This window comes from Boleophthalmus pectinirostris, unplaced genomic scaffold, assembly GCF_026225935.1.
Source record: "Boleophthalmus pectinirostris isolate CB_2022bp ecotype Guang Dong unplaced genomic scaffold, ASM2622593v1 HiC_scaffold_9, whole genome shotgun sequence".
NCBI lineage: Eukaryota > Metazoa > Chordata > Actinopteri > Gobiiformes > Gobiidae > Boleophthalmus > Boleophthalmus pectinirostris.
The window spans coordinates 37,040,081-37,066,036 of NW_026571541.1; the positions used below are offsets into that span (position 1 = coordinate 37,040,081).

Genomic DNA, 25,956 nt, shown 5'->3' on the forward strand with positions numbered 1-25,956 from the left:
CACAGCACACTCAAAAGCTCCTTCCGTTTCTAAATGTTTCGGCAAAAAGCCTTCGTCAAATCTTACCTCGGACCCTAAACCGTGGTCCAAGTCAAGGAAGGAGATTTGACGTGCATTTTTTTACTTTTTAATGGTTAATTTACGTCCAAAACACACACTTTTCCAATAGTTTACCAATGTGTGTGTGTGACTGACAGATTCGTTTGATTGACAAGTGGATCAGCCAATCAGGGACACACGTGGTTCGGCCATAGTGTTAAAAAAAAAAAATAGTCTCTGGTCGCCGTTACCAGGAAGACGTTTGGAAACAAGCGATGAAACTTTCGGTGTTGGTTGGAATTGTTGATTATCCGAACATAACGGAACGCTACAGTGACACGGACTTGAAGAAAACTGGGACATTTCTCATTTTTCCTAGATTCTGTCAGACTTACGACCGAGAACAACAGAGCCCAGAAGTTGTCATTGCATGTTTCCAAACGTCTTCCGAGTTTGTGACGTAAGCGTGAAAAGAGACAATATCAAAAGGGACGGAAAAACATCGTGGATTTCTGAAGAATCAACGAGCGAAAGACTAAACTCTGTCCAACTGAGGAGAGAGAAATGTACTTTTATTTTATTTAATTTCTTTTCACTGGCTTTTAACAAGTGAGATGTTCATTTCAAGTTATTTAACTTGAATATCTTATTGTTTTCTGTGTTTTTTAGCAGTTTTATTGTGACTTTGACTGCGAATGTCCTTGTCTATTCCATGTTTGTGTACAGCACTTTGGCCAGCTCTAAAGTGGTTTTAAATACTTTAGAAATAAAGCTGATCAAGTATTCAAAATAATGAGTGACCAATGAGCTCCTTCGTCTCACAAGTAAAAATAATAATAATAAAAAATCTCACATTTTCTTTCAGTATCGATACTTTAAATCAGTATCTAGTTTTCAAACCAGTTTTTGTATCGGGAGATTCAAGTTTTTTTGCTACTGGGTCAGTCCATATGAAATCAGCCGCCCTTCCCTATGAGCATCTCAGATTTGGCTGAAAAAAATTCAAAAAATTTCTAAAATCACCAAATGAAATCTGTTTTTTGTCTTCCCTTATAACAAGCAGTTAGTGTTTATGGCAAATAAAGGTAATTTAATCTTGCTCGAGGTGGAAAAGTCCCTAAGCTCCACCAAAAATGACCCGTGAGAGCTCATTTTCAAAAATTCCGTTTGAAATGAAGGAAGTTAATAGTAGATGTTTTTTTAAACTAGCCAGAATATACCAAAGTTTCTCTGGTAAAAATTTGATCAACGTCTAACTGTGTCCACATGGGGAACTGAGAGTCCAAAGAAGGGGCCAAAAAGATCACATTTGTTCTGTGACTATATTTGGGACTCTACACTGTCCACATGAAAGTTCAGAAAAGTGTGAGATTGTTGTCAGAAATGGTCATTCTCTCAAATATTCAGGTTTAACAGTTAGTTTGTAAATATCTGCTTGGAATAAATAAATCTTAGAGGCCCACAGCAGCCCCCTTAATAAAGATACACAATATTTGACAACAGATTCAGAATCTACAACCAAGAAGCTACAATCATGCAAATTTTCAGCTTCCTAGCTCAATTTTTTATGAAGTTCTGGTCTCTCAAACATGCTTATAAATTAAGGCTTCCAAAAAAGTGAGCAAGGCCCCAAAATTTCATCGGGCCACAACTCAGGAACGACTCAAGGGACTGAGCTAAAATTGTATTCATTCAGTTTCTTTCATTTGGTAATTTTTTAATTTTTATGAATTTTTTCAGCCAAATCTGAGATGGCTCATCCTTCAAGACGGACTGACCCTACTTTGCTTCTAAATACACTTTTGTTTTAGTGTAAAGTTGAATTTATTTTAACTCATGTTGGTATAATTATTTATTGCAGTGAATTGTCGAATAAAACGTCCCTTTTTCAGCACACGCACACTGTGGTCTTGTGCAGAAGGTTTGAAACGTTCTGGTCTTTGGTTTTCTCCTCGGGGTTGTGCTGGGATAACGGCGTCCTGTCCACTGTCCTGCGCTTGGACGCTTTGGGCGAACGCTCCGGCGAGTCGGCTCCGTCGCGCCGGAGTTTGGTCCGTTTTTGGGGTCCGGGCGGGTCAGACTCGGCCCAGTCCGAGCGCGGGGGGGAGGAGGAGGACGGGGAGGAAGAGGGGGAGGAGAGGGAGGAGGGCGAGGAGTCGGCGTAGAAAAGACTCGTGTCGCCCGAGAGACCGTCGCATCGATCCAGAGACGGCAAGAAGTCACAGACGGAGGAGAGAGACGAGTCTTCATCTGTGGACGGCTGTGAACAGAACAGGAAATTAGCGGATAAACTGTGGACATTGTGTTAATCATATTATCTACTGTCCTAGTCAGAAATTTGCAGATTTCTGGACAAAAATTGAGTTGTGCTGCCTCCTGTTTTAAATACCGTATTTTCCGCACTATTAGTCGCTCTGGATTATAAGACGCACTGTCATTAAATGGTCTATTTAGGAACTTTTTTCACAAATAAACCGTGTGGGACTTTAAAGGAAACCCAACAGTTGGATGGGTGAGTGGTTTTGTTTGTTTGTGGCGTTCACGGTGACTCTGGGCTTTGTTTGTCGGCGTGTTCGCAGTGACTCAGTTGTTCAGTCGTGTCTAGAAGCGGCACATTGCGCTCGCTTTTTCGGTTCGTTCCTCCGTTCCGTTCCTCGTCGGCGTGGAGTGATGAGTGTGTCTGTGGGTGTGTTTCTCTGCGTGGTTGTCGTCTGCTCCGTGTGTGTTTGCGGCTTTGTAGTTTACTGAAGTCGTACTGTGACACCCGAGTGGATTCGTGTATGTGGCGCTCTGGATTGTGGCGCGCAGACGTTTTTTGATGGAGTTAGAAGCTTAAGAGCGCGTCTAATAGCCCGGAAAATACGGTAGCTGGTAACATCACACAGCACTGCCCTGAGTACAGTGCAGTGTTCCTGAGATAAACACTGAAAAAAACAAACAGGGGCACAGTTTGAAGTGTGGACATCCGTTAAACCAGTCACACTGTTCCTCAAGGCCGACACACGCCGCGTCATTTGCCGAACGTCAAATCCACGCGTCGACACAAACTGAACGCCGCACGCCACAGCGCTTAAAAAGTTCAAAGTTCAAAAAAGTTTGTTAATTTTATATAAAGAAGCAAAATTGTGTTTCTCCCTCACGTGTATAACTAAATAATAAATGTAAATTGTGCAAAAGTACAAAAGGCATTTTTTGGGGGAGTCAGGGTGGGTCTGAGTCCAAGTGTTCTTTTGGAGAGTTCTGTTCTTGGGGATTCGTGCTTCCTGTCAGCCTGGTGGTTATAGAGGGGAGAGAGTTCAGCATCCTAACAGCCTGTGGATGAAGCTGTTGGTGAGTCTGGTGGTGAGGGAACAGAGGCTCCTGTACCTCCTTCTAGGGATGGGCATTGTTAGTTGACTAATAATTGATCATTAAGAATTTCGTCGATTACGTCCATTTCTAATTAACGATCCGAATGTAAGTTTCTGGGCGTAGATATGAAGCTGCATCTGACACAAACACTTGAGCTGCGGCCTCTCAGTCCAACGTTTGGGCTCTGGCTCCTCCTTGGAGACACTGTACGACTCAGTGAGGGCGTTTACATGCACATCTGCGTCTCGGTTACTGAAACATAAAGAGCCGTGCTAAACCTGCACAGGTATGATCTTTGAAAACATTGCGACACACAGAACAGACTCACCATCAGCAGAACACCGCTCTGTCACAGAAACACTCATATTCCACTGAGTTGTGTCCTTTAGTCCGACAGAAGCTGAACCACATCAGCGACACGAGCGTTTTTTTTTTTCTTCGTTTAGTTTATGCAAATTAGCCATGTGGTTTTAAGTTTCGTTTCTGTGAGAGTTGCGCAAAGCTGCATTAAACACATTATAATGTCAAACGGGCTGATGTGGCTTTATAGTCTTTATGGTTTATATGTCGTAAAGTTGAGTTTATTTATGCAGATTAGTAATAGTAATAATAATGATGATACTTATTATATAAAAATGTTGATCGTTAATTCTCCCGACAATCGATTAACAAAATTTCATCGAATGCCCGTCCCTACCTCTTTAAAGGTTGTATAGAGGATTTTCCAAGGAACGAGAAATCCAGCGACTGTTTGTCCTTTTTCAAATGTTGCGCATGCGTGAAACCACCCCCCCTCCCCTACAGCTCCTACGTAGAAACAGCTCCTCCCTCCTCCACAGCCGGTGCGCTGCACATGACTTGTAAACAACTAACTACAGTGTTGGTTAAGCAAGACGGAGAAGTGAGGAGCGGGGGGAGCGGGTGCACGGAGATTTCGTGCGCGGACGAGAAGTGAGGAGCAGGGAGAGGAGAGAGGAGAGAAGAGAGAGGGGAGCGGTGCGCGGAGATTCCGTGCCCGGAGAAGTGAGGAGAAGGGGGAAGAGCGGAACGGGCAGCGGGGACAGGAGCAGGAAAGGGGAGCAGAGAAGGTTGCGCGGAGATTCAGTGCGAATGAACTAGCTACAACACGCAGCAGCAAGCGGACTCTTTCTTTGCCTTGAAAATTACGTTTTCAGACATAGGATATCACATTCGTGTCCTGAAAAACGTTTGTCTAACTCTTGGAAATAAAGTACGTTTTCATAATAAGCAGAAGTTTCCTGTCCAGGAGTAATTTGTGGACCAGTGCGTCAGTCTTTAGACCCTTCGTCTGCTTCAGTTGCGCCATCGCTGGAAGAATCACCTTAGTTTGGCTTCACTGCTTTTCCCCTTGTCTTCTTCTTTCAGCAATCTCAAAAACGGACTTTCTTTTGCGGCTAACTGCTCCTGGATTCTTGTCGCCATCGCAACAAACTTTGTGCTGAGAGGAAGATATAGGTCAAAAAAAGCCGCTAAGAACTGTTGCGTTGGTGGAGTAAACAGCGTCTGTGCGTCTTGCGTCTGTGGACTGTGTGACAGTCGTACGTAAACCACGTACCGGCGGCGCAGGCAAGTCAGTTACACTAGAAACGTAGGGAGATTGATTGACAGCCTGTCAGCTCACAGATAACGAGGCAGTGTCGTTATCTATTGGCAAATGTTTAGCCCCACCACGTCCAGAGTTGATGAATTTTTATTGTCTTTTTTTTGGTCATCATAATTACAAGGCTCCTGCATCTATAATCTATCACTGACAATTTGAAACTAAAACAATCCTCCATACAACCTTTAATACAACTCTTGCTGTATTATCAATTAGAGTTTTATCTGCAGATTACTTACAAAATAAGAGACAATGTGAGGCGTGAAGAGGTTACAGTGAGTTTAGTGAGAGGCGAGAGTTTCCCCGTGCGGAGGGAGACGGGAGAGGAGTTGGTGTTCTGCACTGGCGGTTTCTCTGTCTCTCCTGCAGCTTTGAGGCTCTGCTCAGAATTTGCATTTGGTTTTGTGGTTGTCAGAGCAGAGACATCTGTACTCACCGCGCACGTGCAGACTGTCTCGTGTGCTTTCAGACACGGCCCTGCGTCCCCATTCAATAATCGCCGTGCGGGGTCGAGCGCCCGGTGCGTGAACGATCGTAGAAAATAACGGAGGCGGCAATTTTGCATGTCCCAGTGTGCGTTGGCCTTTTTACCTCCAGACCCCCTCCTCACTCTGCCCTTTAATCGTCCAGGTAGTGCCCAGTTTGGTGCCCACTCAAGCTCCATCCACAACCACATTTTAAACAGAGGTTCTATTTGAAATGTGGCTGTGGGCGGAGTTTACGTTTTTATTCCCACTTAAAACACGCGGCGCAGAACACTCCCGTCTTGTCCACAGAGACACGTGTGACAGACTTCTCTCGTTCTCTCGTGTACCTGCTGCAGAGGTGTGTGCGCTCTGGTCTGGGGTCCGCTCTGGCTCAGGTCCAGCAGAACCTCGTCCCGGCTCAGGGGGTTCTGTTCGGCCCCGGGGCAGGCGAGGCTGATCACGATCACGCTGGTGTTGTCGGCCCGGAGCATCCTCTGCCTCCAGCGCAGCAGCGAGAGAGAGACGAGCTGCCGAGAGCTCGACACACTGCGCACGGACTGAGAGACAGAGACAGAGGCGAGGGTCAGAGCCACATATCAACCTGCTCCTCTGGTAACAACAAGTATTCTTTGTATTCTTAACGTTTTAAAGCTGGAAAGTCCCCCTGAATTGTACCCTTTATCAAAGTTAGTTCATCTATGTACATATAAATAAAATCCATTATATATATTGTATTAATTACACACACAAGTTAGAATATATCTCAACACATTTGTTCACAAATACAAACAAAACATGCCAAAATAGAGTAAATACAGAGTGTTAAATTACTCCACAGGTGAGACACACTGACTCAGAAACTCCTGTGCTCTCAATGCCACAACTATTTCAGGATTTTATTTTACATATTTGAATAAAATACAGACCTTCCTAAAAGTGATTCTGAATGATTTTTGAACAAATTCTGTAGCTTTCTGAGTTTCTGTAGCTTTTAAATACAGGACCCCAGGAAGACTAGCAGGCCCTTGGGTACAGCTGATAAATAAACAATAAACAAGCAGATGGTGCACAGAGGGCTTATTTTGACCTCAAGAGCTGCTTATACATTATATCTGTACTGGGGCTAGACATATTTATATTTATATTTATATTACTCAAATACATGTGGAAAATTGTCTACAGGCCCTTTAACAGAAAATCAGCTGGAAAGTCCCGCTGTCTATTTCAGGATTTTATCTGATATATTTTAATGAAATACACAATTAAGAGCTTCCTAAAAGTGATTCTGAATGATTCTTTTGTTGTTCTGCTTACAAATTATGTTCATGGCAGCAGGTAAGGAAGTAATTAGTATTTCTTTCCAAATCAACAGTTACAGAGGCGGTAGGACATGGGGAACAAGAAGAAATGATTTAAAATATGATTTCATAGTAAAGTTCTGCGAGCAAATGAAGATTATATTGATATTACAAACTGGAAAAATGTGTTCTGCTTCAGGAAGATCTGTAAAATGACATAAACAAGGCCCGACATTTGGTCTGGTACATTCACATTTCATTTTTTAATGATATAAAATGCTTTTCTAACTCATTTTCTAATTCAACACATCACAGTGATGTGGCGGCGAGATCATCCCCCCTCTCTCTCCCAGGCGCAGCAGTTTCCCGTGTGCCGCCCAAGAGAACGGGGCACCCGGGGACACTTGAGCCGGTATTCGTTAAAGGAAATACCTGCCCGTTCTCTCAGCAGGAACGTCCCCCTCCTCCCTCCACGTGCCCCCTTCTCTCTGGCCTTGTTTATGTCATTTTACTGATCTTTCCTAAGCGACACACATTTTTCCAGTTTATAATATCAATAAGTGTTTATAAACTCATCGTGGTGAATAATGAATGCAGAAGGTGAGTGAGGAAGAACTCTGGAGTGAGGAAGAACTCTGGACGACTGCAAACTGTTTCAAATGGACTAGTTCTGTTTCTCACATGTTTAAGACAGAAAAAAACATAAAATATTACAATTTTTCTTCCTCACCTTGCTCTTGTCGTGGGTGTGGCAGAGCGTCACGGCCTCCTGCGGCGGGACCATGTTCCACAGCCCGTCGCTGGCCAGGATGATGTATCTGTGTTTCCTCGGGTCCAGGACGATCACGCTGGTGTCGGGCTCCGGAGAGACCACGAACTCCCCGCTGAAGAAGTCGTAGCTCCACAGGTCACCTGCAGCAGGAGAGAGAGAGAGAGAGAGACAGGGAAAGTTTGAGAAGAATATCAAGAAAGATTGAAATGCCCGTGACAGGTTTGACTGCAATCAATTATTCTACTGATGTGGTATTGATGTGGTATTGATGTGGTATTGATGTGGTATTGATGTGGTATTGATGTGGTATTGATGTGGTATTGATGTGGCCTTTTTATTTAGTATTGAAATTATTCGTATTTGTAACAGGTTAAATTACGTGGAAATTAGGGCGTCACGAAGGCTTGCCACATGCACTTTGACTGTTTTAATTTATTGTTTATTTATTTTTGCTATGGAGTGCACTTTACTATATGGGCCCAGTCAAGCAGAAGTAAACAACAAGGCCAAAAATTCAAGTTAATGCATCTGATATAAAAATGTATTGAACAGATACATATGTACTCTAGTTTATGAAACTGTTGACCTTTTTTCTGTACCATTTTTGGTTCTAAAGTTCCATATGTTTTTAAACAGACCATGTATGAAACATGGAACAAAAATTATTTTTACCAAATTTCAAAGACCTGCAAAAATCATGTAAATAAACGGATGTATTTCATCATATCTTGTGTTATTCCATCTTTGAACTGTTGATGAAGGTACATGTTTTTTCAAAAAAAATTTATTTAAAATGATAAAAATTTGCTTGGAAGGACTGACATATTTTATAGAAATAGTTTCCTTTCATTTTGAAGTAATATTAAAGTATTCGGAAGAAAAAAGCGACAAATGATGTAAAATCCTGCACCTTCTACTTGTTTGTACAATTTTCCCTCCGTTACTTTTCCCTCCGTTACCATGAACTTTCTTAATAAAAAATCTCATGAGTCAAAAAGTAAGAGGTTTTTCAACCTAATCTTGTACCATATGGTAGAAAACTATATGAAGCAAATATTCAAACCAGTTTGTTAAGGATATGTAAGTGAGAACCAAGAGTTATCACTGTTTGGATTTATTGACCAAAAAGTGCTGCATATTTCATTCCCTCCGTTACCGACATGAGTTTTTTAAATTTTTTGTCAACAACTTGAAAGAATCTCACAGGTTTAACTTGACCCTGTTGGAGTGTAACTCTTTCCTACATTCTGATACTTTACTTATTTCAATAGTTCCTATAGTTTCTGAATAAGACATTTGAATGTCAAAACTCTGCCCCTGTTTCCCTCCATTAACACTTGACTGGACCCTTACGTATGTCAAGCATATATACATGTAACTTCTTCATCTGTATTATCCCTTCGGCCTAAAAGTAATGTGCTGCAGCCCTGATACAGCCTGTTGTGTGATATAATGGAGATTCCAGAAAAATAACCAAAAAGACGGTTTAAAAATTAAATACAATAAGTGACATTTAAACTCCACAAATTGTATGCAAGAAAATGATTCAACTAGAAAGTATCTGTACCACCACAGTCTGAAATCTATGAGAAACACTGCGCCACATTCTATTGTATAAAATACCTTATTCTGTATTTTTTGCCAAGTGAACATAAATAAATACAACACTTTAACACTGACGGAGCTCTGTGACCTCTGGAAATCAGACAGTAACTGATACTCAAACTAATATCAAATCTGGAGACTCATTTCAAGGGCTTATAAATACATAAAGACCCCACGTGTGTCGAAACACATTGGCACGTCGCATTATAAGACTTTTATTCTAATTCCGATCGAGTGTGTCAGACTTTTTAACAGCTTTTTACTTTGTCACAGTCAGATTTTTACATTACAAGTTGATCATCTTCACTCTCTGAGGAGCACCTGTTGTGGATTTCTACAAAGACGCCCTGAAGCTCTCACTTCCTCTGTGGTTTTATACAAAATAATAGCACTTTCTTTAAAGGTGCACTGCGTAATATTTGCAGTGAATGGTCCGCCACCTTTTTGTCAAGAGGGAGACGAGCAGGTTACAGCACTACACTTCATTACAACATTACAGTTCAGATCTATGGAGAATCGCTGCTATTCATATAAGGTTAAGCTTTGGAACGACCTGCATGAGGAGATAAGGCTCACACCATCAATATCGTCTTTTAAATCACTTTATAAAACCAAATTTTATCGGTTGACCTTCCTTTAAATGGTTTTAGCTTGATTTTATCCCATATTTATTTTTATTCTATTTATTTTTATTTATTTATTAGTTTATTGGGTTGTTTGCATCATATTTTCAGCAAATTTTTCTGCTTTTTGTGTTGTTCTTTGCTGCTTGTACAGCATTTTACAAACTTTGGGTTTTTTTTGTGCTTTATAAATAAAGATTTATTATTATCTTTATTTATTACGAGCAATTATTGTATTTCTGAGCAACAGAAACACATGTAACGACTAAATGCTAGACGGATATGTTTAATGCCATACTACGGAACATTCGGTACCATCACCCTCTATTCTAAGTTGCACAGTCCACCTTTTAATGTTTGGGCCAAAGTTTAGTTTTTTTGAGGCTAAATGCATTTTTGTTGTTGCCACTAGAGGGCACTGATGTACTATATTTACACAGTTTATCCAGAGCCTCTGACACGCGCCTTTTTTTAAACAGATCTACCTGTATTTATGAGAGATAAAAAGCATCAGTACAAACAGAGTGACAGTGTTCGTTTACCTAAAGCTCGGGCCACGGCGAGGAAGGGGATCTGGTCGATGACGGTGCTGCGTCTCACGGGGCCGTTGTGGGACAGTCTGGGCCTTTTCCAGACCACACGGTTCACCCCAGACTTCTTTATCACACTGAGGAGGAGGAGCACAACAGCAGGTTTAAAAGGTCTTCAGAGTCTGCTCAGTTTGACAAATAAAAGGACGGCTGTAAAAGACCAACCAATCAGTGTATTCTCTCATTCGTCCACTGAAACCTTCTCTACATCTAATCATAACCCATCATTACAAAAACATCAGACACAAACACGAGTTCATTTACATTAATTTAAAACACATATTTAGTTCTTAGGATTTTTGATAAACAAACTTTTGAAGCACAATGCAACAGAAGAAAGGATCTGGTTTTCCAAGTACCACCGGATCCAAACCAGGTCTAAAACAGGACTATTCCAGGTCTAAACTTGGCCTAAACCAGGACTAAATGTGGACTACATCACCTCCACTGTAAATCTAAACAAAAATGATCCAAAAGGAGGACAGAAATAAAAAGAGGTCCAAACTAAACTGTACCAATTCATAAGGAAATGACATTTGAATTGCATCTGGTAAGCATTTTATAATATATTTTTTTATATTTGTATTTATATTTCATATTTTTTAGAATCATTAATGTTCTAAAACATCTTTAACTAATTTGATTTGTCCTGAAAAGACAAAGACTGGAGCTTATCAGGTAGGAGAAAGTTGTGTGGAGTTTCCAAGTGTGTCCAAAAGTAAAATATGGATCCTGAGAGAAAAGGTTTGGGACCCACTGGACTAAACGACAAAGGAATTAGTAGAAAGTGGTCCTTTAAAACCGCCTGTAACTGAATAAATGTAAGGTAGAGCTGTTTAATGCCACACTGTGGAACATTCCAGACAAAGCAATGTTCGCAGAGAAAAGCATTTGACGGACTCTCCACCAGAAAAGTTACACAATGCACCTTTAAGAGTGTAAACATTTGATAAAACTTACAGGGAAAAAAAAAACCTGAAATCCAATATGCAAACATTTTATTTACTCACTTGCATATTTCCAATTTATTTTTATGTATTTATTCATATGTCTTTATTTAAATTTCTTTTTATGTATGTGTTTTTTTTATTTATGGTATTTTTTATTTATATATATTCACAGGTTTATTTATTTTTATTTATGTTTTTATTTATTTACATGTATTTATTTTATTTATTTATATATATTTATGTTTATTTATTTGTTTTTTATGATTATTATTATGATTATTATGTTTTTTGGGTTTTTTTTTGTTAAAATGTTCCCAAATAGTACAAAGATAAATATTGATCTCTAAAAATAACTCTTCCATGCGTCACACACTGAACAATACACCTGTCCGTAGTGATCGTGACAGGTGCAGGGCCGTACCTGCCGCCCAGCCCCTCGATCCTCTCCCTCTCTCGGGGCAGCTCGGGTTTGTGGTCCTGCGTGAGCTCCGCCGCCCGGACGAACGGCACAGAGGCGTCGTCGTGGAGACCGAGGACCACGGCGGAGTCTCCCACGTGAGCCACGTACATGCGGTCGCCCCGGATCACCACCACGCTCGCCGTGGTGCCCGACGTGCTGGGCAGGCCCGTCATCGTCTTAGGCCACTCCGCTGGAACACGAGGGAGAGAGAGAGAGCAGGGTCAGAGGTCATGAAAGAAAAAAAGATAAATACTTCATTCATCAAGAGACACAGAGCACAGGTTCACAATTTACAATTTACACCAAACCACAACTGACTTGAACTTGGAGAGACTTATCCATGAGTTTGGCTCATAGACTGTACTGTCCAAGTTTGCAATTTGGGGGCCCTAGGTGAACTTGAGTTTGGAACCTTCACTATAATGCACCGTTTTTTTTTTGTTTTGTTTTTTAAATATATTTAGTGTCTGTTTTCCCCATTGTTCTTGAGACATGAACATGGTGGATTGTAAACTTGTCTTATTAGTTTGGTCGCCTACTATATAACCAGAACTCAAAGTAGTATTTTTTTTTTTTTTTACTAGTTCAATTAAATTTTTGCATCCATTACTTATTCTTATTTTTCTTATGATTATTGTGTAAAAGTAAACTACTTTTATTAAATGTCATATTGAGAGAAAATCAAATTACTCTGAGGCCTCGAACATTCGTGGCACTGAGGGTAATTGGTTGGGGCCCCTACAGGTTTAGAGGCCCCAGGCAGCTGTCTCCTTTTGCTTAATGATAGCACCGCCTCTGAAGTGAGTGTGACGTGACCCACAGTGTTCAGTGTCACTCAAATGAAGCTCGCGATGTTCACGGTTACAGGAGAGAATCTGGAGCCAGGCTCCATATTATGAACAGGATTTTTTTGACCAACAAAACAGCGAAAAAAAACCAAACCAAAAACACCAGGACCATACAGAGCGGGTTAAAACAAACATTTTACAATAAAATGACAAGGCTCACTGCAGCAGGTGCAGAGAGAAAGAGCCACAATATTCCAGTGTAAGTCAATATGAGCCACAAGAGCCAGAGTCAGAAGGAGCCAGAAGAGCCACATGTGAACTTCCTGTTTGGAACACGGCAGCTTGAGCGTTTGATATGTCCATTTATATTTACAGTCAATGATTGTGAGCGGTCGCCTCTCCACAGATCTGACCTGGAATTTGGTTTGGTTTGGTCTCCGTGGAGATAGAAAGGTTTAATACCATACCATGAAACATTGCGGAAAAAGGAATAACATCTCCATGGAGAAAAGCAGATGGAGGACCCTCCACCAGAAAAGTTACACAGTACACCTTTAAAAAGACTTTAAGGAACGACATTTTCTTGACACATCAAACTAAACTCCTTTATTCCGATCTTGTGGATTTTTGTGTTACTTAAAAACGTCTTGCTGATAAAAAAGTCATATAACAAGTTTAGGACACCACAGGAATGAAATGAGACATGAGTGAGTCACCAAAGAGACTTGAACACAGGTGATTTACGGCTGAACAACTCTGGAAAATACCTAATTTTACCTCATTTTTTCAGACTTATTTTGCAAGATTGTTTTACATTTGCAATTAATCTTCAAAATATTTCTAAAAGTTTAGTTCAGGAGCTTGAAAATGAGAGAGAAAGCTGAAATCTGAACTGCTGGAATTTGTATTAAACCAAGAATCAATAGTATTTCAGAACATGTTTGTAGAGGACTGTGAGCAGCTTTTACACAGACTCCACAGAGACACAGGGAGGGCATCTGACACACAGGGACACTGAGTTAAAGTCCATCCCTCTGAGTAGAGCAGAGTGTGTGACGTCATCTCTGTCCCCGCCCTCGTCTCTGGTCTCTGGTGACATGCCCGGACACATCCAGAGCCCTGATCCTCCGCACATGCTCAGTACGACCCGAGTCTACAACTGTTCCACAAAAGACTCAAACCAAAACAAACAAAACACACAAACCTGTTTCACCGAACGCACAGCTGCTTCCTCACCGCTGTGGCCCACTTACAAAACATGTTACTGTTACTACTACAACTACTACTACTACTACTACTACTACTACTACTACTACTACTACTACTACTGCTCAGGGTTAGGGCTGTCAAAAGTAAAATCAGACACTAATCGATTTTAAAAACAGTATCAAAGTATTTTTTGCAGGTATCGATACTAAAAAAAAAAAAAGTCCCATTCTCAGGACAGAAATAAATTTAGAATGATCTAGAACTGAATCAGAACAAGTAAGAGAGTCCTGGTTTAGTCCAGTTCTGGTCCAGTCCTGGTTTAGTCCCTATTTTAGACCTAGTTTAGTCCCTGGTTTACTCCTAGTTTTATCCATGGTTCAGTCCAGGTTTGTCCTGGTTTAGTCTTGGTTTAGTCCCTGGTTTAAAAAAAAAAAAAAAAAAAGTATATATATATATATTAGAGCCCGACCGATATATCGGCTGGCCGATATTATCGGCCAATATGGGCACCTGGAGACATATCGGCTATCGGCCGATATGCTTGCTGATATGGGCCGATATTTCACGTGGGCATGTTATACCTCGTTATAAATCTTAGACTCTCTACATTATGTTCATATAATCCAATTTACAGACAGATAAATGTCCTAATATGTGGCTCCGCATCAGTATTTATTTGCGGTGTAATTTGTCTGTGTCTGTACTGTCCCTGAACACACCCCCAGAGTGACGTCACTTCACTCACGTGCTATTGTTTACACCCGCAGTCGTGCGCAACACTGAGATTATATTCTTTTTACGGACAATCGTCTTGAGTCTGGATTAAAAGGACTTTTATTAGTGCAGACTTGTGATGTGAGGAGGAGCCTGTGTGAGCGGTGAGTGTTGGAAATATGTTAACTTTGAAGCTAGTTAGCTGTTAGCTGCTGTAGCTCCCGCACATAAACAGGCTGTTTTCTATTGGCCTATTGTAAAGTGACTGTATTGTCCGTATATTTGTTACTGGACCAGCATTGATATGTAAATGAGCTGTGAATAGACGTGTGAATGATCCACATTTATGCATATAATTAATTACCGCGGTGCGCACGTTTTTACGGCTAAAGGCTAATAGCGCTAGTTTACTAGCTAGGAGTTATGAGTCGGTCGCGATCGAAGCGGCTCTTAGATCCGGCTCTTTGAAGCGAACAACAGGAGCATGTTTCTTATTGGGAGCCGTGTTTTCTCTTTTTCTCACTTTTTCTCTTCAAGCCGCTTGTAGACCCGTAGTTTGACAGCAGCAGCGGCTGAAAACGAAACTTTCAGAAATATGCGTGTGCATAGGATTTAAAAAAAAGGAGCATATTTGGCTGCAGTTCAGCATAAAATGAATAAACCAGGACTAATCTTGGTCTTGAGAGAGAGAGATAGAGACCGAGTCCCGACACTCAGTCCTGGTTCAGTTCTGGTTTAGTCCTGTTTCACACATGGTTTAAATCTGTTTTAGTCCTGGTTTAGTCCTTTTTCAGTCCTGGTTCAGTTTTAGTTTAGTCCTGCTTGCAACAAAACACTCTCAAGAGTCGCTTGGGAGCCGAAAAAGCCAGCTGCTTTAGTGAGCCGAGCCAAAAGAGCCAGTTCTCAAAAAAAAAAAAACTGGAATACCCATCACTAGTAGCTAGAATGTGATGCAGAAATGCCATTAGGCCAATCTACTGTATGTAAATATGATGTAAAGGGTCAGAATAACAATAAATGTTGCCTAAATAAACCCAATTTAGAATCCACTAGAGCCAAACCTAAGTGTTTTAAACAATTCAAGATTTACAGTGAATTTTTACATCACTAAATATATCGGCGATTATATCGGCTATCAGCAGCGCCAACTCCCATTATATCAGTTTCATATCGGCCACAACAAAATCCATATCGGTCGGGCTCTAATATATATATATATACTATTTTACTTTCACTTTTTACTATATACTACTACTACAACCACAACTACTACTCCTCCTACTCCTACATATAAAGTTGAAAACTACAACGTCCCGAGTCTAAAAACAGAAGCTGAACAATGATGAAACAAATTTTACTTCTTGTTTCTTTTATTATTGTCATTACCACAGCAACTGTACATGTTTAAAGCCTGATTCAGTCCTGGTTTAGTCCCTGGTTTAGTCCCTGGTTTAGTCCCTGGTTTAGTCCCTGGTTTAGTCTCTGGTTTAGTCCCTGGTTTAGTCTCTGGTTTAGTGTCTGGTTTAGTCGTCTGGTTTAGTCTCTGGTTTAGTCTCTGGTTTAGTCTCTGGTTTAGTCTCTGGTTTAGTCCCTGGTTTAGTCCCTGGTTTAGTCCCTGGTTTAGTCTCTGGTTTAGTCTCTGGTTTAGTCTCTGGTTTAGTCTCTGGTTCAGTTCTGGTTTAGTCTCTGGTTTAGTCCCTGGTTTAGTCCCTGGTTTAGTCTCTGGTTTAGTCTCTGGTTTAGTCCCTGGTTTAGTCCCTGGTTTAGTCCCTGGTTTAGTCCCTGGTTCAGTCTCTGGTTCAGTCTCTGGTTCAGTCTCTGGTTCAGTCTCTGGTTCAGTCCCTGGTTTAGTCCCTGGTTTAGTCCCTGGTTTAGTCCTGGTTTAGTCCCTGGTTTAGTCTCTGGTTTAGTCCCTGGTTTAGTCTCTGGTTTAGTCTTTGGTTTAGTCTCTGGTTTAGTCCCTGGTTTAGTCCCTGGTTTAGTCTCTGGTTTAGTCCCTGGTTCAGTCCTGGTCTGATCATTTGTCAGGACTGGTGGTGATGACACAGAAGCTCGTCTCTCATCACTCTGTTGGTTTGTTTACACAGATAATAACTCCACAAAGAGTTTTTTCAAATGACTCGTCCTAAACTCTTATTTCAAAGTCCTTCTTTATCATGATTTAAAGGTGCAGTATCATCAGAACAGTGGGCAGAGCTTTAGACTGATTAAATAATTGAAATCTAATCAAAATCACAATCAGCAAATCAGGAAGGCTCTGATTATTCATGTCAGATAAAGTCACTACAGGAAACTAACGTGTCTCTGTGAGGTCTCAGGTTCTTTCACACAGACAGTATTTGGTGCACCTACTGGTCCAATCTAACCAAAAGTTCTTAGTTCACTTCGTTTTCGTTGGTGTGAAAGCTTCTATCGGACTCGGACCTGCACTAAATCAAACGGACCGAGACCTCAAAAAAAGAGGGTCTCGGTTCACTTGAATCTGCACCAAATGCAAAACTCTGATGTGGTTCCTCAGGTGTGAACGTGAACTCAGGTCCAAACGAACTATTCCAAATGCATCATGGGAGACGATACGGGTCTCTTCTGCCTGAAATGACGCAATATGCGCCTTCGGACGACTCCATTGCAGTAACAGACTCACGCTTCTGTCCAGATGTTGCACCACCTCAGAACCAGCCGCAGTCCTCGAGCACAGAGGACCGGAGCAGCCACCCGGACCTGCAGTCCACAGCGCATTCTCTCTTTCCCCGCACGGAATCCGCTCGGACCCAGTCACTGCGCACTGGTCTTACTCGCCCCCGTCTGGACCTAGCACATGGAGGACGAAGCCTCTGGACCATCTGACCAACGCGCTCAGAGGATGGAACAAGTCACCATTCACTGGTGATCAGTGACTTTCTGTGCTCCTACACCTGAGGTCACACCCTCCAGTCCTCAGGTCAGGGCCTCTTGATGATCCCAAAGACCCGATTTAAAACACGCCCTGTTCTCAGCCTCTATTGACTATTTTAAAAAGCAGCTCAAGACCCGGCTGTTTAGACGAGCTTTTCTTGTTCTTGTACATGTTATTTATTGCACTTTGTAAAGCATTTTGTGATTTATTATCTGTGAAAGCTGCTCTAGAAATAAAGACTTGGCTGATGCTGCACCATAATAATTAATTTAAAGGGACTTCTGTTCTTACTTGTCCGTAACAACCCCAAACCTGCCTGGTTGTCTTGCACAGCTCATTAATTGACAACGTTTTCCGACTAGTCTATTTTTTTTTTTTATATATATATTTTTATTAAGGAATCACAATATATCATACAAGATTTACAAATCACAATTATTTTTCCTTTTATATTTTTCTTATTTTCAAAAGGAAAACACCATCTTAATAATAAATACCAAATCCAAATATTATCAAAATGAAGCAAAGGCAAACAATCAAAAAATAATAATAATTATGATGGTGAAAAATAAAAAATTTAATTAAATTAATAAAATAAAAAAGGTAAAGCGAGAGAGGAAGAGAGAGAGAAAAGAAGACAGTAGGATGGTGGGGGAGGATCAGTCTATTAGTCTAAAGGCAGAGTTTTTAATGATTTGCAGTATTTCATAAGAAACCCCATGTCTGTGCAAAACTTTCTTCATTGCCCTTGGTTGCAATTTTAATCTTTTCTAATTTAAGAAATCCTAAGACATCACGAAACCACTGAGATATTAAAGGAACTGCAGCAGATTTCCAGAGAAGCAAAATATTACGTCAGGCTATGAGTGAAGTAAAGACGAGTATTTTACTAGTCTATTTTTTAACCTTCTTACTACTGTAGCACAAGCACAGACTGTAAAACGACTCTCGCTTTTTCAGATGGAGGTAATAATACTTTACAATACAGGCTCTAAATGAAACGCAATCATAAACTGTGAAAATGTCACATGTGTCGCATAAACAAGTTTCCTTCCTCTGAACGAACAACAAAACTGTAGCTGTAACAAAATAATTCAGTAAAATAAACCAAAAAATCCTCTTGGTGATATATCGATACAGCAGCCCACGATATCGATACTGTATCATCACATTAAACGATACGATATATCGATATTTAGATATTTTGGTGATTGCTACTTCTCAATTAAATAAAGCTTTATTTTAGATTTCCGTTGTATTTTTTTATTTGTATTGTGCAGAACTTGGAAACTGCTTTGTTTAAGAAATGTGTTATTGGGTCATTCCACGCCATTTTATCAAATTTCCAGAAAATCTCACGCATCGTGTTTTTTTTTAATTTAGAAAAAATTACCAGCTGGTCCGTTACTCTCATGTACCAACCCTGTGATCATTTTCCATCATTACTTTTCATTACTTTTCAAGTTATAGCTCATTTAGTGAAGGGAGGATGTGTCAATTTTCGGGCCCAAAATCGCATAATTTTTTCTCGGCCGTTTTCACAGGTCGATATCTGTGTAAGTATCACACATACAGGGCTGAAATTTTGTAGACTTGTGCTCCTCTACTCTGTGTTCAAATAACATCTCTCAAAAGTTTGGTATCTCAACTCATGGTCATTTTATATGAACTTAAAAAAGAAAAAATAAACTTGTTCATTTCCGTGGCGTACCATTTTTAGCCCCTTTTTAAACCTACTTGTAGGTGTCAGAGACCCTTAAATTTTTTTGAGAATCAAGATTTGTATTAGGACTGTTAAAAGAAATCACCAAATGTTGAAAATACGAAATGTGTTATGTGTGAGAGTCCTGTTAAAAACAAGAAAACGCAACATGGTCTGATTTTCACATTTAATTTATGGCATGTGGGTAGTGATGAAAAAATCTGGAATAATTTTTGTTTGAAAGAGATACAATTACAAACTGAAGGAGCTTCATAAAATACATATGTTTGGTACCATATGAAAGGTCTTTTTCTGGTCTTTCAGAGAAAAATCATACAAAATGTTTTCATCACTGCCCACATGCCATAAATGACATGTGAAAATCGGACCATGTTGCTTTTTCTTGTTTTTAACAGGACCTCTCACACATAACACATTTCAAATTTTCAACATTTGGTGATTTTTTTAACAGTCCTAGTACAAATCTTGATTATCAAAAAAATTTAAGGGTCTCTGACACCTACAAGTAGGTTTAAAAAGGGGCTAAAAATGGTACGCCATGGAAATAAATTAGTTTTTTTTTTTTCATTTTTAAGTTCATATAAAATGACCATGAGTTGAGATACCAAACTTTCGACAGATGTTATTTGAACACAGAGTAGAGGAGCACAAGTCTACAAAATTTCAGCCCTCTGTGTGTGATACTTACACAGATATCGACCTGTGAAAACGGCCGAGAAAAAAATGACGCAATTTTGGGCCTGAAAACTGACACATCCTCCCTTCACTAAATGAGCTGTAACTTGAAAAGTAATGATGGAAAATGACTAAAACTTCACAGGGTTGGTACATGATAGTGAGGGTCTATTTGATATTTTTTTCAAAACTTTTTGAGATCGAAGTGCGTGGGCCATTTGGTGAAACGGCGCGGAATGACCCTAATATAAATAGATAAAACTGTTGCAAATAAAAAGCACCAGTGTAAAACGGAGGCAGATGTTGTTGTGGGACCTGATTTGACTTTTTTGCATGAGATTTGACTTCTGAAAAACACTCACGGAGCTTCTTCCACATGGCGAGGTGGCAGGCGATGAACCCTTTCCTGATGGCGGCGCAGACTTCGCGGTCGGACCGGGACCAGAACCCGCGCTGCTTCTTTATGAAGTTCCAGAGGTGATCCCGGGCGAACTGCGCCGCCTCTCTGCCGCCGTGGCCATCGAACACGGCGAAGAAGGCGACGGAGCGGCGAGGGGAGGACGGGCAGGGGGAGGGGCTGGAGGGTTCGGCTGCGGAGAGAAAACAAATGAAACACAAAGTCATTTTCTGATTTGACCTGGAGTCGTGTTTTGTTTCATTCGCTCATGTTCAACGCACAAACCCTGAACATTTAGGCTGAGTTCGATTCCACCTTGTGATGTCATGTGGTAAAACAGGAAGTGCTTCTCTGCGTTTTTAAACTCCACACACCTTCACTAGAATCTCTGAGATAATTCCAGCCCTGAAACTGCCAAATCTCTACAGAACTAAAGGTAAAAGGAGCTGTTCACTTGGAGGAGGGGGTGTGTCATAGTCATAGACCGGTCTTTTCCTCCAGACAGTTTTTTAACAGTCTTGGTTTTGTCTCAGACTTGACCGCATTTGGACTCGGTCTTGTCTTGGTCTTGAGGTCTGACACTACTGTTAAATTTTAACATTAAACATTAAAAACATTGATATATTTGTGTCAAAATAACTGTAAGATATAAATAAATGTTGAAAATATCAAAGATGGTCTGGATTTGGTCTCGATGGACCGTGGTCTTGGTCTTGTCTTGGTCTTTAAAAGTCTCGGTCTTGTCTTGGTCTCTGTCCAAACAGGGTCTAAATCAGGTCCAAACAAGGTCCAAACCAGGACTAAACCAGGTCTAAACCAGGTATAAACCTGGTATAAACAAGGTCCAAACAAGGACTAAACCAAGACTAAACCAGGTCTAAACCAGATCCAAACCAGGTCTAAACAAGGTCCAAACTAGGTCTAAACCAGGACTAAACCAGGTCAAAACAAGATCCAAACAAGGTCCAAACAAGGTCTAAACCAGGTCTAAACTAGGTCAAAACAAGGTCTAAACCAGGACTACACCAAAGCTGAACCAGGGACTAAACCAGGACTGAACCAGAGACTGAACCAGAGACTGAACCAGGACTAAACCAGAGCTGAACCAGGACAGAACCAAGACTAAACCAGGACTAAACCAGGACTAAACCAGGGACTAAACCGGGACAGAACCAAGACTAAACCAGGGACTGAACCAGGGACTGAATCAGGGTCTAAACCACGACTAAACCAGGACCAAACCAGGACCAAACAGGACTAAACTAGGACCAAACCAGGTCCAAACAGGACTAAACTAGGACTAAACCAGGACTAAACCAGGACTAAATCACTTCCAAACAAGGTCCAAACCAGGACTAAAACAAAACAAACGAACGAACAAAAACAGAACTAAACCAAAACAAAACAGGATTTAATTTAATATTTTGTTTAAATTGTGTCGATTAGTGAAGTAACTCCAAATAAACTGTACTTTTATGAAGGACAGAGCAGTAGTTGAGGTGTTTTTGAGCGTGGACAGCGCAGAAAGTGCATGTAAACACAAAAACTACATTTACTATAAAAAAACAAAACACTATTTACATGAAGCGGGGCTCGTCCGTGCTTCAGTTTGCGCTGATTCCGCAGTTTTCCGGTCCCCGCGCTCCTCCCGTGCGCTTTTATCCGCTGAATCCTCCGCGCTGTCCTCCCCGCTGTTCTCCTCACACTCGCCCGACTTCGGCTCGCCTTCCCCCGGCTCCGGCTCCACCACCACGTCGGTCAGGTCCTCCATGTACTTCCTGCCGCCCTGGTCCGTGGACACGCTCATTCGCAGGATCAGTCCGTGCTCCATGGCTGCTGCGGCTGCGTGAAGAAGTGGCGTGTTTTTGCGGCGTTTTGCGGGTTTTGCGGGTTTTGCGTGCATAAAGAGCGCGCGGACTGTGTTTTGGACTCGCGTCTTTTGTTTTTGTTCGGAGCGGAGTAGGCATGCTCCGACACGTGACGTCACATCCGCCCCTGCAACAGCTGACCGCGGTCCGACAGCGACCCCCAGCGAGCAGAGCGAGGAAAGACAGCAATAAACACGGTTCCCACGGTCATGGAAATCCTGGAAAAGTCATGGAAATTTAAAATGTTATTTTACAGATATGGAGAAGTCATGACGGAGGATAAGGGTTAGATTAAAAAAAAAATTAAAAATGCTGGCGCTACGAGAATAAAGTCGTAACATTTCGACATTAAAGTCGTAATATTATGTGAATAAAGTCGAAGCCAGAAAAAGTCGTAATTTTACGAGAATAAAGTCGTAAAACTTACAAGAATAAAGTTAGTAATTTTATGAGAATAAAGTCATAGTCAAAATAAAGTTGTAATATTATGAGAATATCGGCTGCTCAGAAAGTCTGAATGAGTCTGAGTCTGGAGCTGTGGAGAATTTGGAGCATTTTGTAAAGGAGAAGAATCCGTGTATCATTCGTTCATTCAACTGAACCAGGACTGAATCAGGTCCAGAACCAAACCAGAACTAAGACCAGGATTGAGACTGGGACCAGACCGAGACCAGACCAGGACTGAGGCCGGGACCAGACGAGGACTGAAAACAGTTTAATCCTGGTTTAGTCCTGGTTTAAGTCACGGAAATGGGAAACGGCGTTTCTGTGACTTTAAAATGCGATGCAGGACTAATGCGCCACATACGGACTGAACCAGGACTGAACCAGGACTGAACCAGGACTGAACCAGGACTGAACCAGGATTGAATCAGGACTAAACCAGGACTAAACTGTTTTCAGTCCTGGTCTAGTCCTGGTCTCAGTCCCAGTCTCAGTCCTGCTCCTGTTCCCGGTCTCAATCCTGGTCTCAGTCCTTGTCTAACTCCTGGTCTCAGTCCCGGTCTGGTCTTGGACCTCGTTTAGTCCTGGTTTAGTCCTGATTTAGTCCTGATTCAGTCCAGAGGCGCAAATAAAGAAGAAAATTGTTGTTTTTTTCGTTTTCTTATTTTTGGTTTTATATCGAAAAACAAGTTTCTTCTTCTGCCGCATTTTTCACTTTGACTTTGATTTTATTACGACTTCATTCTCGTAATATTATAACTTTATTCTCATAATATTATGACTTTATTTTAACTTCGACTTTGTAATATTGCGACTTTAATGTCGAAATGTTACGACTTTATTCTCGTAGCGCCAGCATGTTTTTTTTTTTTTTATCTGACCCTTATACTCCGTCGTAGTCATGGAATTTTGTAAAATCAATTCAAGTTTTTAACGTTAAAGACTAACTTTCTCTTTCACTCAACTACAGCGTTGTGTTAAATTAGCATTAGGCTGTTATGATTATTTTACTTACTTAGATTTAGACTTTGACCAACTTTATTGATCCACAAGAGAAATTATTTGGACACAGGAGCTCACACATCACAATATGATAAAAGAAAAAAGAAAGGAAAAATATAAATGTTAATAATAAATTCTAAATAAGTAGCAAAAAAAAAAAAAGATAGCAAGAGACATGTCAAATAAGACAAAATTGAATAAATGTAAAAGTACAAGTAAAAATAAAATAGAAATATAAGTAATAAAATATAAAAATCACAGCTTTATACGTTACTTCTGAACGTCTGAGCCTTTTGTTTAAAAGAGACGACAGTAAAAGCACTGACGGGATTTTGAATGTTAAAAAACTATAATCCCAAACCATCAGGTGAGTGGAAAGAGTTCACATTTCAAATTTGATTTAACCCTAAAAGTCTGAACAATTCTACACATGTGGGGGCCTTAAAGTTATGGAAAATTCACCTTTGGTCTTTAAAAAGTCAGTTTGTGATGGTCGGTTATAGTAAAACTGTGAAACGAGTAAACGAGGAAAAGGAAAATCGTTCTGCGCTTGGTCAGTTCAGTCACATTTTCTTTGTGTTTTGGTCGTTTTTAAGCAGCTTTTCTGTATTTTACCAAAACTAATGTCAGTTTATGTCTCTGTTTACTGTTCGGCACGGATCAGATTGGACAAAAATAGGGACATTTTTTGTATAAAATTGGGACAAATCAATGGTTTTTGGTGTCTACTCTAGTTTTGATCTCAATCTCAACTAAAGGTAAAATGGGCTGTTCACTTAAAAATTACCACTTCATGACATCACAAGGTGGAACAGAGCGTCTGGAGACTCAAATATGTGTGAATGAAATGAAACAAAACACAACTCAGGTTTGTTTTTGAGAAGGTAACAACTTTATAACATGGTTTAAAGTTAACAATAATCAACTTTGTGTAATTGAGGACATTTAAAGAGTAAATGTGTAGATATATTTGTGATTTTAAGTGAATATAATTGGACAAAAAAACATAAAAATGAGACAAACTGAGTCATATGTGAAGGAGCGGAGAAAGAAACACAACTAAATCAGACTTTTCGTGACTTCAGACTTAAAATCGTCGCACACTAGAGGATTTTTCAATTTTAAGTGATTTGTAAGATGGTATTTTATTTATTTTATTCAGTCTAGTTTATTCACAGGAACCACAACTCAACAACTTTTACTCAAGACAGGGACAGGGGCAGGACAGGGACAGAGACAGAGACAGAGACAAGACAGAGAGACAAGACAGAGACAGAGACAGAGACAAGACAGAGACAGACACAGAGACAAGACAGAGACAGAGACAAGACAGAGACAGAGACAAGACAGAGACACAAGACAGAGACACAAGACAGAGGACAGAGAGACAGAGACAGAGACAGAGACAGAGAGACAGAGAGACAAGACAGAGACAGAGACAAGACAGAGACAGAGACAGAGACAGAGACAGAGACAGACAAGACAGAGACAAGACAGAGACACAAGACAGAGACAGAGACAGAGACAGACAAGACAGAGACAAGACAGAGACAGACAGAGACAGAGACAAGACAGAGACACAAGACAGAGACAGAGACAGAGACAGAGACAAAGACAGAGACAGAGACAAGACAGAGACAAAGACAGAGGACAGAGACAGAGACAGAGACAAGACAGAGACAGAGACAGAGACAGAGACAGAGACAGAGACAGAGACAGAGACAGACAGAGACAGAGACAGAGACAGAGACAGAGACAGAGACAGAGACAAGACAGGGACAGAGACAGAGACAGACAGAGACAAGACAGAGACAGAGACAAGACAGAGACAGACAGAGACAGAGACAGAGAGACAGAGACAGAGACAGAGACAGAGACAGAGACAGAGACAGAGACAGAGACAGAGACAGAGACAGAGACAAGACAGAGACAAGACAGAGACAGAGACAGAGACAGAGACAGAGACAGAGACACAGACAGGGACAGAGACAAGACAGAGACAGAGACAGAGACAAGACAGGGACAGAGACAGAACAGGGACAGAGAAAGGACAGAGACAAAGACAGGGACAGGGACAGGACAGAGACAGAGACAGAACAGAGAAAAGACAGGGGCAGAGACAAGACAGAGACAGAGAGAGAGTTAGAGACAGGACAGGGACAAGACAGGGACAGAAACAGAGACAGAGAGAAGAACAGAGACAGAGACAGAAACAGGACAGAAACAGAGACAGAGACAAGACAGGGACAGGACAGAGTCAGAAGAGGGTCAAGACAGAGACAGACAGGGACAGGGACAGAGACAGAGACAGAGACAGAGACAGAGACAGAGACAGGTCTTGGACAGGTCTTGGACAGTTCTGGTCACAGACACAGTCCCCTGAGTTCCAAGTCTCTCCTCCAGAGCTTCTGAACTCACAGTATTTATTTTTTTATTTACACATGAAAGACAGAACATCACTTTT

The 25,956-nt window shown here is 40.9% G+C and overlaps 1 protein-coding gene across 1 annotated transcript; it reads right to left on the minus strand.

Moving 5' to 3' along the window:
* Window positions 1-1,044: 1,044 nt before the first annotated feature.
* ppm1da (protein phosphatase, Mg2+/Mn2+ dependent, 1Da) lies at window positions 1,045-22,123 on the minus strand. The gene is made up of 7 exons (XM_055147967.1): window positions 21,760-22,123; window positions 20,144-20,371; window positions 11,738-11,966; window positions 10,319-10,443; window positions 7,507-7,688; window positions 5,826-6,035; window positions 1,045-2,299 (listed from the first exon to the last, which is right to left on the minus strand). Exons 1-7 carry the CDS (start codon window positions 22,079-22,081, stop codon window positions 1,928-1,930), a joined length of 1,668 nt encoding a protein of 555 aa, XP_055003942.1. The 5' UTR covers window positions 22,082-22,123; the 3' UTR covers window positions 1,045-1,927.
* Window positions 22,124-25,956: the final 3,833 nt, after the last annotated feature.